At 41.5% G+C, this 19540-nt stretch overlaps 1 protein-coding gene across 1 annotated transcript in view; it reads right to left on the bottom strand.

Moving 5' to 3' along the window:
• OCRL (OCRL inositol polyphosphate-5-phosphatase) overlaps positions 1–19223 on the bottom strand; it is an 83542-nt gene extending 64319 nt beyond the window's left edge. The window contains exons 1-4 of the mRNA XM_056107754.1: positions 19151–19223; positions 13470–13665; positions 6643–6722; positions 3656–3694 (exon numbers count right to left, since the gene is read on the bottom strand). Of these exons, the coding sequence (XP_055963729.1) occupies positions 3656–3694; positions 6643–6722; positions 13470–13665; positions 19151–19223 (388 nt within the window). The remainder of the gene's footprint in view (positions 1–3655; positions 3695–6642; positions 6723–13469; positions 13666–19150) is intronic.
• Between the last annotated feature and the right edge of the window lie 317 nt (positions 19224–19540).

The raw sequence follows: 19540 nt of genomic DNA, 5'->3' as shown, positions 1-19540 counted from the left end.
ACCTGTTCTGCTAGAACAAACAACACAATGAAATAAACAGCAAAAAAAATTACAAATGACTTTATGTGAAGTGGCTGAATAGAAGACAAAAATCTAGAACTCAGTAATTGTACCACGTACTGTAGCACTGTCCTCCCATTGTTCATCGATTTGCTCGAGTGGGCCCAGTAACGCCTCCATTGTGAGACTTGTTACTGTGTTTGGCATATGGAATACGTCACGGGTAGCTTGCCAGGCTTTACCGTGCAGGCAAGACACTCTCGGTAGCTTGCTGGGCTCTCCAAGAGGGGTGGAGGAATCGAACCTGGGCTGACCGGGTCAGCCACATGCAAGGCTAATGCCTTACCCACTGTGCATATGTACATAATTGTACCATAAGCAATTAAAAAGTCAGAGTGAAAATGTTTCACTGATAATAGCAGCAGATGAAATCCACATGAAATACTGAACCTACAAATGTTTTGAAGTGGAGCTGGAGCCATAGCACAGCAGGTAGCGTATTTGCCTTGCACACGACCAACCCGGGTTCAATTCCTAGCATCCCATATGGTCCCCCAAGCATCACCAGGAGTAGTTCCTGAGTGCAGAGTCAGGAGTAACCCCTGTGCATTGCTGATGCGACCCAAAATGCAAAAAACAAAAACAAAATATCTCAAAGAAACTACAGAATGTTACTGAGAAATAAAAAGAGGATCTTAATACAAAAAGCCTTACCAGATCCAATGAAGAGTCTTAACTTTATTAAAAAGTTAATTTAATAAAACTTGGCATATAGAGGAATATGAGCTACAAAAAGTCAGGCTTGAAAAATCATTTTAGATAGCTGGAGAAGGTTATAACATGTCAAAATGAGAACGCAGAATAAAAAAGACATGAAAGGAGGGGATTGAGGTGACAGCTCAGTGGGTCATGTGCCTGCCTCACAAATGTGAAGCCATGAATTCAACCCCTAGTGTCACAAGTGTGCAAGCGTGAGCCTGGCAACTGCTGTCTGTGCCAGTATGCTTGGCTGTTGTGATTCTTGGTATCACAAGCACCACCAATAAATGCATGCAACACCAGTAAGAAGCACAACTAAACAGAAGTTCTAGCACCCTGGGCAGTGGCTCAATGCCCTACTGAGCATACGCGTGAGTACAGCTAATGAGTGTGATATCCGGCAAGCACTAGAACCAGCATGTGTGTGAACATCACCATTAGGGAGTGTGACACCCCACCCCTGCCATGCTATGAGCACACACACAAGCACCACAACTAAAGAGCACAACTCCCAGCAGGTAGTATACAAGCATTGCCAGAAAACAAAATGGCAAGTGCCAGGCACTGTAGACTAGTGTGTGAGCAGCACTATCTAATGTGCAACACTTGGCAAGAGCCATCACCATATGTGGGAGCACCAGACACAAGTGTGTGCAACCCTGGTCATCGCAACAGTCACAGAGAGGAGGAATGACGCGGGGGTGGAGAGGGGGATGTTGGAATCCAACATTAGAGGATTCCAAGTGTGTCAGAATATAAGACTGGAAGGACACAGATCATTGGTTCGGCCTAGATTTCAGGAACAAAAATTTTCATTTGCCATTTTTAAGCTCTGCAGCATTTTTCTAATTGTATATATGAAAGAATAACACCTCTGGGAGAATAAAATTAATTTAAAATGTCTATACCAACATCCAGACAATGAGAAAATTTCTAGTTACACTAAAATCAGGTCTGCCTGACAAACTTGGGGTCCTCCTCCTGCAGTGCACTGTGTGTACTAAAGTGTTATGCATGAAGTCCAAGGATCAAGATAAAATCCGGTTTCCATGCAAATATTACTACGTGGGCAGAAATAACACAGGATTTTATCCAAGTGGTTCCTTAACTATTTATCCCCTACAGTTCAGTAACTTGAACTCTGAACAGAACAACATCTGGCTAATTTTTACATAGGTGCGACCAATAACTAGTGCCTTAAATCAGGTGTTTATAAGAGAAAAGGCACAGCTCAATTTTCACATCAAGAATTTCCACATCAAGGATGTTTTGGTATCTTATTTCCACAGTAATATCAGTCAATGATTAACTACCCTTGCCCAAACTTTGCTTTTTTTTAAAAAAAATGTTGCTGTTGCCTTCTCCCCTCTAAGCACATTGAAAGCAAAGATAACAACTTACTTCTCTCAAGGTTACTTGGTAGTAGAAACCAGCATCTGGGTTTACTTAGGCTTTCAGGACCAACCTTTAAAGTTTCCGAAATCCACGACCAAAGTAAAGTAGAATAAAAAAAAAAAATCAAACCAGAAAATGCCTACCTATTCAGTAAGAATTAATGATGCCAACAACAGGGACTGCAGCTAAACAAAATCATGTATAAATCCTATCCTAAAGATAAGAGCCAACCACCACTCATTCAAGGACTCAACCCAAAGATAAGGCAAAACCATTTGCTTCAAAATTCATGTGGTCACAACTCTCGTCTCCATAGCAACCACAGAGCAGTCACAGTAGCAGTCAAGTGCCCATTTTCTCTTCCTCATAATACAGTACAATTAGATGATAAACAAAGAACAGCTTGCACAGACAGTCAATGATGACTTGCTTCAAACAGATTACAAGGAAAGAACAGAAACAGTGAGAAGATCATGTTCTTTCTGATTTAGGAGTGCCTTGAGGGAATGGGGCTTAAAATAAACGACCAAAATTATTTGAAGGGGAAAAAAGGTACGACTGGTACAAGCATCAGAGGGACACTGCAGCTTCCGAAAATACAGTAACAAATAAAGGAAAACATTACGATTTTGATACGCAGAAATTTAAAACGAGCTTAAAACGTAGTAAGTCAAGAAATGAAAGACAACTATCAGATGGTTCATTCTCGAAAGTGGAAGGCAAGTGAAGCAAATAAACTGGCAAAGTGCAACCAAAACAACTTTTAGATTCTGTAAAACAGAGGGGCTACCAGAGAAAAGGCAAAGGGGGTGGGAAGAATAAGTAGAGGGGCTCACACGTTGATCATGTGATGGCACTGAAATTTTGGCAAGGCAGGTGGTGGGTCTCATACACATGAAGAGGAATGAAGCTGTACTCCTGAAAATGTTATAGTAGTATAAGCCAGTGACAAATCAATAAAATTTGTTTAAAAATAAACATAATAGTAGTTTCCTAAAAACTCTCATACACATTATGTGCTTTAAACATTTGCTGGCCCTTCCTACAACCATCAGTTCCACAACAGTGATTTAGCTGACAGCAATCATAGTTGCTAGCTCAAAGAATGCAGCAGTAGACAAGCAGATCAGGGCTGGAAAGAAGAGCTCATTAGCTGTAGCTCATGTTTTGCTTGCAAAAGGTCAGGAGTGACCACGGAACACAGAGTCTAGAGTAAATCCAGAGCACCTCTGAGTATGGCTCAAAAACAAGGGAAAAAAAGCAAGAAAGTAAAGCAAATCCTATTTTCAATTTCACAAAGATTCTTGCCAGCCACTTTTCTTTTCTGCTTATCCTAAATGTTTTGTGAAGGCAATGTTGATTTGCATGGTGCCTTGAGAAAATAGGGAACACAGGCTAAGATGGTAAGATAAAAGATATGAAAAAGGTATCTTCAATATAGTGGGGTTTCAAGTTAATATTTGTCAAATGAAAAATCAACGTCATTCAGAAAGATACTCACTGTCTGAAGCTATATCAATCAAAAGAGTTTCTTCTGCTTCTGAGGGAAAAGAAGAAAGAGAAGAATCAGGGAAGAGAAAACCATTCATTAAAAACCAAAAGAAGTAGATGACAAACTAAACAACTTCTCTTAATCACTACCTCTATATCATGGAACACACTTTTTTTTTTCACGGAACACACTTTTAAAAGTTCTTTGCCTTTTTGGTTAAGCAGTTTAAAAAGGGGATTTTAATAGCTCCAGGTTCTAAAAATTATGAGCAACTCCTCTAAAGGAAAAATGAACCGACGAAGTAATCAAATGGAATGCTTTGAAGTTAATCAAGGAATGCAAATTAATAGTAGGGAATAAAACATTAATTCAAGTGAAGGTGAGTTCGATTCCCTTCAATTATAACTTATGTATTTAATAAAAACTAAACTATATCATTTAGATATTTCTTAGAGTCAAGGAGATAACTCAAAAGCCGAAAATCTAGGTTCAAAAGCTTCTCAGTGTACTAATTACCTCTTTTGCCAGTCCCATATAAAGATCAGAGTTTATCTGACATTCTTTGCCTTCAGGCTATAATTAAGACCTGTAGGTCTATGGCCAACCACACTTAAACGGTAAATATAAAACTGGGCAAAGCTGCCTTCAAATCCAGAGTTCTCTTTTCTCTCAGTGGTTCTCCTGAATTTGCTTCCTTCCCTCTAATGTTGAGACCCAACACATGTCATATCTTGTCTTCTCTGACTTCCTTGCATTTGGTTGACAAACCTTGGCACCCCCTTCTGGCTAGCTGAACTGTGGGTTCTGACTTCTCAGTCTGAGCCTGGATCCACTTTGGCCAGATGATGTAGTATCAGTTAGTTCAAGTGTCTTCACAAGCTTGGTTCCATTATGCAGGTACAACAGAAATCACAGGTAAGGAACTAAGTTGTCTAATGCTCAGAAATAGTCTCAACCCTTAGCAGCTGAGGAAGCACAGATACTAGGGCATCAGGCACAGGTGTTGTATGTTCACCCTTGTTATACAATAAACTTTAATTCTTCAAAACTTGAAGGGCCAGTGAGATAGCTCAAATGGCTAGTGAGCATCCCTGGCAGGAGCATCCCTGAGCACAGCTGCGTGTGGCCCAAAAGACCAAAACAAAACAAAACAAGAAAACCCAAAAAACGGAAAAATAAAAAAACAACTAAATCTTGAGTCTGCACAGACTTTTCAAAATAGTTACAGGTTGGGAAACAGGAAGGATGTGAAAATGCAAGGAGGAAACTGTTTTTTTTCTTTTGTCATGGGGAACTACTGTGTGCAAGCATACATGCTTTCTTAGGCTGCAACTTAACCATCTATTTCTTTAGGGGGTAGGGGTTCTGGGCCATACCTGTTGGTTCTCAGAGCCTATTCCTGGCTCTATGCTCAGGATTGTCCCCTGGAGGTGCTTGGGGGACCTTATGTGGTACTGGGATCAGACTGGATTTGTTGGCATAGTAGGCAACTGCTTTACCTTCTGTACTCTCTATTTCTCTGGCCCTCTATTTTCAATAAAAAATACTGACAGGAACAGGGTAAAAGATTTTAATTGTAGTATAAGAAGAAATAGACCTTAATAGAATACTAAAGTCTTGTTCTTTGGCTCCTCTCCTTAAAGGGCTGGGTAAATAACAAAGGGTACTATACTATGAAAAGTAAAGTAACCATAGCAGCTCACTACATCACACATGTGCCTTGTTTGATACGCCTTCATCACACAGACAGGCTTGCGTATCCCTCACACACGACTTCTTTTATACACTATGGATACTATTTATTGTGGGTATTTTTCATTATTTTATTTTTCATTCTTAATAGATGTTATCTTATAAAGGCATACCCACTTAGTACTGGTACATATGCACAAAAATCTTCCTGAGATAGATGTATAGGAAGACTGATATATAGAGATGTTCGTCACATTACTACACTAGTGAAAAAGAACCAAATGTCAAACAAAGGGAGCTTCAGGGAGGGGAGCTATAGATTAGATGGAACAGTATGCGGTTCTCAATAGCATGGAAAAGTCATGCAGAATGGGAAAAATGTTATGTATACAAGTGTAAGCCCCACCAACCCTAAAAAAGCCATATGTAGAAAAAAAGAAAAACAGTAGTTTATTAAGGAGGGATGAGGATGCACTTGTTTTCTTTATACATTTCCATTCTTTTCAAACTCTAATGATAAAAAAGTTCAATGCCATTTGAGAAAGAATCCATGCAAGACAAGATTCAAGTTTCTCCAGGGAAGGTCCAGCTGATGCAAGAAGACCTCTGTCTCTAGAAGCCTCTGGAGTCACCATAATGCATGTGTTCTCTAGTAATCTATTTCCTTTCTGGAGCACTGGGAGATGACAGAACCAACACCTCCTACACAATACACTCAATTTTTGACTCATTGTAGCAGATGAAACAACAGATTTTCTGTTCTCAGTCCTCAGATTTGAGGGCAGGAAGTCAAATATTTCCTCTTGGAGTCAATTTTCTCATGATTTACCACTGTCAGTGTTTGAAAACAGTGTAAGGTATTATTATGATCTGGAAAGGTATATGGTCAAATGGTTTAATTTCAAATGGTGTGAGGATAAAGCACCGAATGTATGTGAATCCAATGACCTTTCCAAACTTTACAATGAGCAGTGTGCCAATTAAGCCCCCAAACGGCATTTAAATCCACATACAGGTCTGGCAGCATGAAAAACTATACATGCAACAAACTATATACGACTCTAACCCAGGTCAAGAAAGCAGATGAGAAAAAATTTCATTTTCACATATATTTCAAAATAGCCCTACAGAAGAACTCTTAGGTAAATTACCATTTTCTCTGTGGTAGACTAACAATGCACCTTTTAGTGCAAAGACTAAACACTTAAGTTTTATACGCCATGCTAAACTTCAACATATATGATATAACAATACAACAATGACCAAATAAAAACATAAACCAGGTCAGCAATTAAAGCTAGTACCTTGAACACATCTAAAGTGGCTATTTATAGGAATGATATCTTGAACATGCTGTTCCTTCTGGTACAACTGGATTATTAACCTAGGAAACAGAACAATATATCAACGAATAGCTTCTAAAAAATGAAAACATTTAACGAACAAATAAATGCATTACTGTTAGAAAAATTTAGCATTTATTAGATTTGCCATATCTTGGTCTCTGGATCACAGACAGCTAATTATTGCTCAAGGTCTAAAGGGATCTTAGCAGTGACGAACACAAAAATACTCTTTTTCTGTTTTATACAGAAAAAGAGCCTACAATCTTAAAAGCAGGAATCGCAACGCATACACCTTTAGAGTACACCTACCAGTGTATACTTCACAACTGTATGAAGTCCCTAAGTGCAGGGACATTTCTTTTTCCACAGCAACAAACAGATGTATTAGAGCAGTGTGGGTCCTAGGTAAACCCCTTTAGCCAGTAAACCGCATTTTGTTTTCCATTGATAAAAGGTAACAACTCTAGTAGTATGCACAATACCTGACACAGAGTGATGACACAAATTTGTTATATTAAAATTGGAAAACAATTAATGTTTTTTTAAATTTTGTGGTCACACTCAGTAGTGCTCAGGGCTTCTTCAAAGTTCTGTGCTCAGGAGTGATCCATGGTTGGTTACATGTAAGGCAAGCACCTTATCTCCTAAACCACCACTCCAGCCCAGAACTGAAAAAATTCTTGAGCTAGATTTCCAATTATATTTCCATGTCTCTGTCTCTGTCTCTGTCTCTGTCTCTCTCTCTCTCACACACACACACCCACACACACACACAAGTTCTATCTCTTTAAACAAATTTGTACAGGTCCATGGAGGAATAAGAAGAGGTGCCCAGGTAGCTCCATGAACAGGTTGCCTTTTCATTCCTTGAGTTTTCACTCTGGTTTCCAACTTCATATTACTATTTTCTAGGTAAACACGACAAATCTGGCATCTCCAGCATGCAATATGAGACTTCTAAATGCTGACTTGAGGGGCTGGGGTGATAGTACAGTGGTAGGGCGTTTGCCTTACATGTGGCTAACCTGGGTTTGATCCCCAGCATCCCATATGGTTCCCCCAAGCACCGCCAGGAGTAATTCCTCAGTTCAGAGCCAAGAGTAACCCCTGAGACTTAATGCAGAAAACCAGCAGCTTGGAGCAGAAAAACGAAAGGACTATGTGTTAATCCACACCATCATGCCTGCCTGGAGGGGAAAGGATGTTGCTCCATTCGCCCTCTCCTCTCTAGAAAGAAAGATGGCGGCCGCATGGGAGCCTTGTGGACAGCAGGTATGAGCCGGGGGTCTGGGGGCGACGAAAACCTCATGGGAAGGGGGGTGTTCCGGCCCATCCTTCATGCCCTACCGAGGTCACCAGTTGCCCCCCACGAGCGGCTCTCCGGCACGACCACGACTCCAGAGCACAGAAACCAATCTCTTAATTATCTGACTTTTAGTAGAAATACTTCCAGGGTTAATAAGTAAAATAGCAGAAATCTACAACATTTAATTCTTGAACCCAGCTGTAGAAAGCAAATCATTTCACAACGCTTTTTCAGCATGTCTGATTTCGGGGGGGGGGGTAAACTAAATAATAATGGTGCATCTTTTATCGAAACAATGAATCTAGTCAAAGTAGATAGAGTGTTAACTAGAACTCATCTGCCTCACAGGCATTGGGAGGGGTGGGAGGTGGGGTTTTATTGGGGTTCGTGGTAAAAAATAAGTATTGGTAAAGGGAAATGTGTCTGATATTTGCATGACTGAGACCTAAACCTGAAAGCTTTGTAACTTTTCCCACAGTGATTCAATAAATAAATAAATTATTTAAAAAAAAAGAGTAACCCCTGAGCATCACCAGGTATGACTCAAAAAGAAAAAAAATGCTGACATGATTCTGAAATAAGAATTTTCATTGACTGGGTCTGGAGTGATAGCACAGCGGGTAGGACGTTTGCCTTGCATGCCGCCGACCTAGGTTTGATTCCCAGCATCCCATACGGTCCACCGAGCATCGCCAGGAGCAATTCCTGAGTGCATAAGCTAGGAGTAACCCCTGTGCAATGCCGAGTATGACCCAAAAAGCAAAATAATAATAATAATAATAATAATAATAATTTTCATTGACTACCTATGCACAGAGTATAAATACAATCAAGGGGGAAAATCCTTATAAACTTATTGGCAAACAGGCATTCTGAATGTTTTCTAGCTTGTGCCTAAATAAGCACTCCTTAGGTGGTTCTTTTTTACCAGGAACAGACAGTATTTTTTTTCTGCTGAGGACAAGCTCAAATATCATACCCTCATAGACTCATCATCTTTGCTTGCCTCTCTCTCTAGAAGGGCACTTATACACTCATAAGCAAGGACACTATCAGATTCAGTTTTGTCTCTGCCTAATAGATGGTTAAGTACTGATTAAGTTAATGAAGTAGCTTATTTAAGCTATTAGTAGTGATGGATTTATAAATATAGAACCAATCAACTTAATATTAAAATGTCAATGCTGGAGCCAGAGCAATAGTACAGCAGCTACGACGCTTTCTGGATTAATCCCCGGAACCCCATACAGTCTCCTGAACTCGTAGAGCCAGGAGTAAACCCTGAGCACTGGGTTTGGGTGTGGCCCCAAATACTGCTTTCCCCCAAAGTCACTGTTTCAAAAGGGTTGACTTCTATTTTGTTGTCTCGAATGCTCTGTTTTATTCTTTAAAAAATTTTTTTCAAATGTGACAACTTTAAAAGAGATAACCTGGGGAAAGGAATTGCTTAACTAGTAAAGTAAAAGTAAAGTAAAGGCCCTCCCGTTGATTGTCGATTTGCTCGAGCGGGCCCAGTAACGTCTCCATTGGAGACTTTGTTGTTACTGTGTCTGGCATATCGAATACTCTCGGTAGCTTGCCGGGCTCCAAAGGAAATAAAAGAATTTATGTTGCAGCACCAAGAGAGCTCAATGGGCTGAGCACATGCTTTGCATGCAGGAAGCAGCCCAAGTTTGGTCCCTGGCACCATATGGTCCCCTGGGCATTGAGTCTGGAGTGGTACTTCAGCAAAGCTGGCCATGGACCCAAAACAGCCCACCAAAAGAAAAAAAACTGTGTTGTCTTTCTGCTCTTATCTTGCTTGCCTCATCTGCAAACTATACATTTTAAGGTGATTAGCAGAATATGGGGCAGACTCCTTTCAAACTGCAAAGCTCTTAAGTTGAGCAGAGTCTCCTAAACCTAGATGGAAACCAAACACCAGATAGCAGGCTGACAAAGGGTCAAAGAGGTTACAGGGCTGGAAAGACAGTACAGCGGGTAGGGTGCTTGTCTTGCACACAGCTGGCCCTTGTTCAATACCCAACACCCCATATGGTTCCCTGACTTCACATCCAGGAGTAAGTTGGATGTGGCTCAAAAATAAAAATAAAAAATGTAGAGGTTACTTTGAGCAAAATGACCATAAATCAATATAACCTCAAAGTAATGTTAAAAACTATCACAAGGGGACAGAGGAGAGTATAGGGTAGAGGCACTTGCACATGGCTGACCCTTGTTCAATTCCAGCCACCTCCTAGGGTTCCCTGAGCACTGTCAGGAGTGTTCCTTGAGCACGGAACCAGAAGTAAGCCCTGAATACCATGTGTGCACCCCTCAAAAAAACCCTTTACAATACAAAGATAAAATAGGAATTTAAACCGTTACACAAATATTAATGGAAGATATTCTATGTACTAATATCCAAATGCACGGTAGCAAGAAAGTAGGGTTAAAACAATTAAACTTAATATCATTTCAAAAACAGAAAGATAAAAAAGAACAGGCATATGGATAAACAACAGAAATTATAATTTGATTGTACAACACACCACAATGGACAACTGCCAACTGAATGCTGAATCAGTATAATCCAAATGAAAGCAGGAGATACTCTGATTTGTTTACAAAAGGTCCATGATGAAACAGGAGACATCATAATCCATTTTTTCTTAAAAATAATGAATCTTAAGTATTCTAAAAAATTCAAAAAATATTTTTAACTATATCTTTAGTCTTTCAAGTACATTTCTCCTACAGCTGATAATAGGAGCAACAGAACAATATATTAAATAGGCTGGGGTCAGAGCAATAGTACAGCAGGTAGGTCACTTGCCTTGCACATGATCTACCTGGGTTTGATCCTTGGTACCCCATATGGTCCCCTGTGCCCCACCAGGAGTGATCCCTTGACAAAAAGCCAGCAGTAAGCCCTAAGCACCACAGGGTGTGCCTCCAAACCAAAAAAATAAATAAAAGAAATTATTGATTTACTGAAAGGCTGGGTCAAAACATTCAGGTTACCCTAGTCAGAGAATACACTTGAGACAAGAACTTGAAGATTACAGGCAATACTTCAGTACTAGGTGCTGTCAATAAATGGCCAAAAGAAACTTCTTAGACAATGTAACCCTGAGAGATGCTATCTGAACTCAACTATCAACTATCTATTATGCTACCTCCTAACTATGAAAAAGTCACAACCTCATATTGGTGCTGGATCACTATATGCCTAAAACTCAACTATAACTAACTTTATTTTTTTTACTTTTTTTAAATGTAGGAGTACTGCTATTTATTCAGCCACTGATTAACTGATTGAATTGGGATGAACTCGACATAACTGACTTTATAAATCACAAGCCTTTAATAAAAACAAAATAAGATTTTAAAAAGTGACCACCTCTGCGGCCAGAGAGACAGTGCAGAGGGTAGGGCGTTTGCCTTGCACACAGCCTAACGGGGTTTGATCCCCTGAACACCCTGAGCACCGCACCGCCAGAAGTAATTCCTGAGTGAAGAGCCAGAACTGAACACTGGCAGGTGTGACACCAAAACAAATAAACAGACAAGAACCAAAACATAAACAAGCAAGTGACCACCTCTGTACCTTATTTTTTTTTTATCTGCTAAAGGGGGATCATGTTAATATTACATTCCACAAAAATTCTCACCGGAAGATTAAATGAATTAATTCATGACAAATGTTTAGAACAGTACCTGGGACATATCAACCCATACAGTTGTTGCTATACCACCATAACTTGCACAGAACTGGAACATAAATAGTTTAATTTCTCCATGCAGAGGTCACAAATAGTTAGGAAAGCTACCAGTGCAAGTTTAAAAGTTCTTCTAGTACAAGAACCTCTAGATACAAGGAAACGGATTTTTTTTATATTTGGTCCACACCTGGCAATACTCAGGGTTTACTCCTGGCGTGCTCAGGGGACCATATGTGATGCGGGGTTTGAACCAGGTCTGCCTTATGCAACGCAAGTGCCCTACCTGCCGTATTAACGGTCCAGCCTGGAGGCATTTTTTCTTAAGGTCTGCTTAAGCCAGACCTACGAGGGCTACCAATGTCACCATTTTATTTACTCCTGATCATCATCTTTACAGAGGAGGAAACTAAGGCATAAATATTCTCATTTGCCCAACGGTCACATCCTTCCAACCCAACCTACCCCTTGGAAAGTGGCAGTGGTGTTACACTTTCCAAGTGACATGGATTTTCTGTGGAACTTCAGGGTTTGAAGAAATTTGGGGGAAATAACACAACCCTCCCATATCAACAGAACTGACCAAGCAGGACATAGAGGAGAGCTGTTATAGCAACAGCCATTTAGAGTGGTCCCAGAAAGTGACAAGGCTAGGGGCAGGAGATAGTACTCCCATTCACCTTGGCCCCTGGGGAAGGCTCTTACCTCTTCTGACCAGGGGCTGATCCCTAGCACCAAATATGATGTCCAACACCCCCAACCCATCACCACCAGTGATCCCTGATCACAGTGCAAGGAGTAAGCCCTGAGTATTGCAAGATGTGGCCCAATGTCCAGCCCCCTCAGAAAAAAAAGAAAGAAAAGAAAATCCCGAGGCTAGGCCTAGCAGGCAAAGTCAGTGGGAAATTGCATCAATTGGATTATGTCTGGACTCCCTAACTGCAGTCAGGGCCTGAGGAAAATGTGCAGGCAGAATCCAATTTGGGAGATTACAGGATTTAAATGATCAACTACTTTGCAACTCTGATGTGAAAAAACTGGTGCCTAAGGAGGAGGGGGTCACGATGGGCTTCAGCTATGCCATGATTACCAAGGCTACTTTAAAGATGGTAAAGTGCTGATAAAGGTGTCATATTGGCACACACTTCATTACTTTTCTCATACAGCCCCATCAGCAAGTGAGGCAGTTAAGTGGCCTATAAGTAAACCAGAGCTTAACTAACGAATATGCCTTCCAGCAAGTGGAATCAGGAGGTGGGGAGACTGGAGGAACCAGTTGAAATGGAGTGAGGGAAAAAAAGGCGCCTCTTGTGTGGTTAACAATGAAGCGTTGCTATTGGACTTTTACTTTTGCAAACCACTTGCACGTTCCGTGCTTCTCGGAGCCACCACTCCACAAGCTACACGGGTAAGGCAGTTGGGGTTTTTACTGAGCTGCTGAGGACAGTAAGGCCCCAAACGCTTTATTGACTCGCTCGTGGTTACACAATCCATGCCAGTTGGAGGAGAAGGAACCAAGAACCCAGGCTTCCTGCTCCCCGCCCACTGAGTCCCCCCCCCACTCCCCCCCCGCCACCCCACCCCCGACCCGCACGGTCTGCCAGGCGCGATCTAGCGGCTGGGAAGTTGGGGGACAGAGAGCCCGGGGCAGAGAGCACCGGCGGCGCTGCACACCTGGGGCTGGACCTGGGGGCCTGGAGGGAGCGAGAGTGGTTCTTGGGGCCAGGACGTAAAATGGAAAGCTCCTCGACCTCGGCGGCAATCAGGTGGTTACTTACTCATATTGCCCGTTTCTCTGGGCGAGAATCAGGGCGCAGGGCTCCCGGACTGGCCCCCTCAGCTCCATGCCCCGGATAGTATGTGAGCTCTGGTCAAGGGTCTCCTGGGAACTCGCGGCTCGGGAGGGGTGGGGGGGGGGAGGGCAGTGGGAACCGGAGGGAGACTCCCGCCCGCCCGGGTGCCCGATAGCACCTCCTGCGCCGACCCGTCTTTCCCGATCACCTGGGCCCCTGGGGCCTTCACAGCCGCCCCGCTCGCCCCCCCACCCCCACCCTCGCCGCCGCGTCCCGCAGTCCCCCGCTACCCCCCCCCCCCCCACGATCCTCCACCCCCGGCTCGGCGCCGCCTCCCCTCCCCCTTTTCTCAGGCGGATACAGCAAGGGGCTGGGTTCCGACCGGGAGCTGCGGCTCCATCCGGGCGGCACACACTGCGGGCGGATCCGACGACACTGCCTCCCGCGTCCTAACGGCCACCGGGTTCGGCCGCGCGTCGCCTACGGAACAGCGTTCCGTGCAGGGCGCCCGAAGCCAGAAACCGGGAGCAGGGCGACGGGCGTTGGGAGCCGAGAGCCTGGCCCGAGAGAGAGCGGCGCCTGGCGCCCCCGCCGGTTTTCCAGGCCGCCGCAGATTTCGCCCCCTGTGGCCAATCTGAGGAACTGCAGCTCGAGACCCGACAGACTGGGGTGTGGACTACCACGTCCAGCGAGGAATTCCTGGCGGGGGGTGGCGCGCGGGGTGGGGTGGAGGGACAGGGGGCGGGGTGGGGGCGGGAAGCAGAAGGTGAGAAAAGGAAGTAATGGGAAACAAGGGTCGGGACTTCAGTTATAGTGATGATGCGTGGGAGTGCTATAATTATATATCCACAGCACAAACTCAGTACTGAAAACATGAGATCTAAATTGCAACCAGTTAACTTTGTCATGTGCCTGTCCAGGTGGAGGTGGGCTTTGGCAAGTTGGAGTATGGCAACAGGGGTGGAGGACAGTTGACACTGGTGGGGGATTGGTGTTGAAATATGCCTAAAACTTAACTATCAATAACTTTGTAAATCACGGTTATTTAAATATTTTTTTAAAATAAAGGCTCTTGTCATTTTTCCGAAAACATAATATAAATAATAATTATAACATGGCACCTATTATACTTGGACAGATTTTGTTGCAACAAAGCCTTCCTATATATCTTAATAAGCATTTTCAGCTGAACAATTATAAAGTCTCTCTGAGACAGCAGAATCTTCTGGGGTCTTTGAAGATTGCCACAGAAACAAAACAGTCAGGGTGTAACTCAGATATGTTGAGCTAATAAGACCCACAACTACTCACCAAAAAATCTGGATTAAAGTTCCAAGGCACCACACCATCATACCATGCTACCCTGCTGGTTATCCTCTCTTTCCTCCCACACCTAAATCCCTGCAGACAAGGATAAGGATATATATGTATGTATGTGTATATATATACATATATACACATATATATGTGTGTATACCTAAATATATATATGTACATGCATATATCCACATACAACTGAGCTGAGGGTGTGGGGGACACTACTCCTGAGTTGGTGCTGAATGGTCACTTCTGGAGGTGCTCAAGTGAACTTGGAGTGCTGGACATTGGGTCTTGGGCTTCCTCCTGCAAAAACATGTGTACCAGCACAGCACTGACTGAAAAAAAGAACTCATAGTCATTCCACCCAGCCACTTAGAATCGATTCTTCAACACTATGTGCTTTCCCCGTCTTTCCTAATTCCTCTGTGTCCAGTCAACAAGCCTTGTGAATATTTCCTTTGGAATTGCTCCTAGATTGTTATGTTTCCATTTTTACTCCATCACTTGTGAATGGCAGAATTTATTGTCAGTCCTTGTGATATCTCTGTTAAACATTTAACTCTGTTGATAGTCATAAAAAAAATTCTTCCCAGAGAAAAGTTTCACTTGTGTCATTTATTTACTTAAAAACTTCAATGGACTAGATATTGCAACTAACTTTAAACCTATAATAATCAGGACTCTATGGTGTGGTGATAGAAAATAAAAAAAAACCATTCAGACACAGAAAAATTTATATTTAGCATATGCAATGTTGCAGATAAGTAGAGAAACTGAATTACTCACTAAACAGTGTGAGGCTCAACACCCAATAAGAGAGAGAGAACAAAAGGAAATGCCCTGCCACAGAGGCATGGTGGGATGGGGGGGATGGGGGAATGGGGGGAATGGGAGGGTGGGAGGAATACTGGGATCCGTGGTGGTGGGAAATGGGCACTGGTGGAGGGATGGGTATTTGATCATTGTATAATTGAAACTCAAGCACAAAAATTTGTAAGTCTACAACTGTACCTCATGATGTCTCACTAATAAAAAAAAAGAGGAAAATAAAACAAAAAAATAAAAAAAATTAAAAAGGCAAAAGAAAAAAAACAATGTGAGGCCTATTGGGAATTTCTATGGGAAAACATACAAATATATCCCTATCTCACACCATAGAGGGGGGAAGTAACGTCCAGGTGTATTAAAGATCTAAATGTGAAAAGACTCCATAGCTTTCCAAAGAAAATTGGATTGTATCTTGATGACATTGAAATGGGGAATGAGAATAACTACTACTAGTCAGCACAGAGAATAACTGATTACTACACAATAACTTACAAACATGCATATACTTCAAGACAACAGAAAAAGGTAAAACACAAACCACAGACTAGAAGATATCTTCAATGCACATAACTGACAGAGGGTAACTGACAAGATTCTGTGCTTTTTAACTGTCATGACTTTTCAGACTTTCTCTCCCACTACTCTTTCCAATTCATTGTTCTTGTCATGTTGCTTTTTGTGATTGCTTGGATTTTCCAGGTACACTCTTGAACTTCAGGATCTTTGTATTTGTTCATCACTCTCAATGCCTTCAGGTCTTTGCGTAAATGTCACTTTCTCAGGGAAGTCTTCTGAAACAACTTTATTTAAAATTGCTGTTCAACAACTTTTTCTTCCCTCTCCCATACATACACGCTTTCTATCCCTCTTCCCAATTTATTTTCCTCCAGTTCTCATTATCTATTATTCTATTTACTGATCTTTTATTTCTGAGGTGAGGGAAGGCACACCTGGCTGTGCTCAGGGTTTATTCCTGGTTCTGCACTCACGGATCATTCCTGGCAGGGTTCAGGGACCATACTGTTTGCCAGAGATAGAATACGGGTCAGATGCATGCAAGGCTGACCTACTTGCTGTGCTATCGCTCCAGGTCAGTAAGTTCCTTGATGGCAGGACTTTTTATCTGCTTTGTTTGTAGTTGCATCTCCAGTGCACAACACCATTCCTGGAACACAGTAGATGCTAGAAAAACATCGATTGTGTGAATAAAATAAAATCCCAAAAGTATAAAGACCTCTATAAATCTGTGAGAAATAACAGAAACCTAGTATAAATTTTGACAAAATATATGAGTAAGCAATTCATAATCAAGGAAACCCAAATTGCCAATAGAGACACGAAAGCATACTTCAAAAAAATTATTGTTGAGGGAAACAGAAGGTGTGGAGTAGTAGCATATATTTTGAAGAGATGTGAAATTGTATCCCTACATATAGCTTTGTAAGTCAGCAGTATTATGATAAAAATTAAAACATAAAAATTTACAATATAATGTGATAAAATTTCTCAAGCATAAATTTTGTTATACAATATATATACATATATATATATATATATATTTTGGGCGGGGGTGGTGCACTGGGGTGACGCATGATTGCTCAGTGCTTACTTGTGGCTCTGCGCTCAGGAATCACTTCTGGAGGGGCTTTATGGTTGCTCTGGTTCCAACACCAATTGATGTTATCTAATAAAGTTAAATATGTGTTACCATACAATCTAGAAATTCCAGTTCTGGCTATATACTTTGGGGAAACACTAAATTTTGTTTACAAGAAGACACGTGAAACATTGTTCACTGCAGCATTATTTTTAATTTCAAAAAATGGAGCTAAATTCAATGCCCATCAGCAACACTGCAATTTCTTCAACCATAATCTGAAAAATTGATGTTGCAAGATTTGATAGAACTAGGTGGTGGGTACGTATACTACTAGTATATCATTCCATGTGCTTTCCTACATATGAAATTTTTTAAATAAATGAAAGTGGAAAATGGATAACTAATATGTATGTGAGGGTTAACAGTGATAATTGATAAAAATAGAACAAGGAAAATGAAGATTGACTTTGGATGTGTCAAGGAGTTCACTGGAGACAGCTAATTAGGTAGCTTCAGTTAGTGTTGAGGGTAGTGACAAGGGAATTAAGGAGGCTGTATTGTGAGAATGGAATTGAGAAATCATGTATTAAAGATGTTTTAAAATCAAAAGAAGCAAAATAGAATTTTAATTAGTTAGAAGGGTTAAAGAGAAATTCTTGACAAAACCTCCTGCTACCTTAAAGAGCAAGGAGGTTTGAAGAGGGAGACGTTTAATGTGTGGGAAGGAAGCAGAAAGCTTGCAAGAAACAGTCCTCAGTCATTGAGAAGGACATGGATATAAAGTGGATATGGAGAAGTTGATTTCAGAAGAGGCAAGATACTTCTTTCTTTGATCTTCAGTATCCCTGGACATCTAAAATAGGGGCCAGTATCTTCTATATGTTAAGTGAAGAATAATGGAATATGTAGAAATGGAAATATATTGAGATGAGAAGACTTTAAAACAGTAATCTCTTCCAAGGGTGATTCTAATTTTCTTAAAAGCAAAAAGTTCTGGAGAGATAGCACAGCAGAGAGGGAGCTTGCCTTGCATGCGGTTGATCTGGGTTCAATCAATTCCCAGGACCCCATATTGTCTCCTGTGCCCCTCCAAAGCAAAGCCAGAAGCTCTGAGCACCACCATGTGTCACCCCAATGCTAAAAAGAAAAGAAAATTTGAAAAAAAGAAAACAAGTTCAAAAGTGTATGTTGCAACAGCAACAGCTGTTGGTGTCTAACCTTTAATACTTGTTATGTGACCAGCACTTTCCTCATAACTTTCCATACATACTTTCATTTAATGCTCACTTGAAGCCCTATACAGTCGTGGTATTATCAACACTTTAAAGATGACAAAAATGAGGCTCATAAAGATTTGGCAGCTTGCCAATTATCTGGTTAGTGACAGACTCAGGATTGAAATTTACATTTCTCTGACTCCAAAGTCCAAGTTTTTAAAACCAACACATTCAGCTGTTCATTCCATATTAACTGTTGGTTGAGAGTCTCCTATGTGTCACCACTGTGCTAACTGTTCTGCCTGATTTAATCTGATAACGTTGAAATTGAGAGTAGGCAGTTTGGGAACATGAAGGGGGCAGGGAAGGAGAGAGCAGGCACTGCTGGAGCGTGATTGCAGTCCAGAAAAATTAATAAAGGATTTCAGAGCAAAGGAGAGAACCCGGCTGGAGGCAGGCTGCATAAATTTCTACAGTATTTCCAAATCAGCATGGGGCTGTCTGTAACTTTTTCTGGCAATGTTCAGCAGATGGAAAGCAGGAGTAGAAAAAATGTGTAACAAGCAGATGTATTTGACTCATGGCTTAGTTCAGCAAGCAGAGCAGAGGTGAGGGATTCTCAAGCAGTGTCTGGGTTGCCTTGAATTAGCTGACCCTGAGCGTCAATGCTGGTTAAGCCATATATCCCCTCCAACTACTACCAGCAGAGCGGATGAAAGTACATTCTGTTAACGATTTCCCTAGGTTTAATTCTGTAGCAAACTGCTTCTTCATCTTAAGCGTTACTTAAGACTTAGGCTTACTGTACCTGTCAAGATTAAAGTTATTTTATCCAAACTGCCTTTTGATTTACCTGTGGTTATGATACCACTCTTCAATCATCCAAGTTTGAAATTTCAGGTTGATCAGTGAATCCTTTAGCTATGCTATCCAACAACTCATTTTGCCTACATTATAGAAAATCCCTTTATGTATAGCTCTTATCATCCTCGGCTATCATTAATACCTGGCATTGAGCCTCATCAAATAAAGGTCTCGTGTCCTATATTGGCTGTAGGGACAAGAGACAGCCGCTGAAAATAATTAAGTGG

Source organism: Sorex fumeus, unplaced genomic scaffold (genome assembly GCF_029834395.1).
Source record: "Sorex fumeus unplaced genomic scaffold, SorFum_2.1 ptg000171l, whole genome shotgun sequence".
Classification (NCBI taxonomy): Eukaryota; Metazoa; Chordata; class Mammalia; order Eulipotyphla; family Soricidae; genus Sorex; species Sorex fumeus.
The sequence above is the reverse complement of the archived record's forward strand: the minus strand, read 5'-3'. Positions and strand labels throughout refer to the sequence as shown.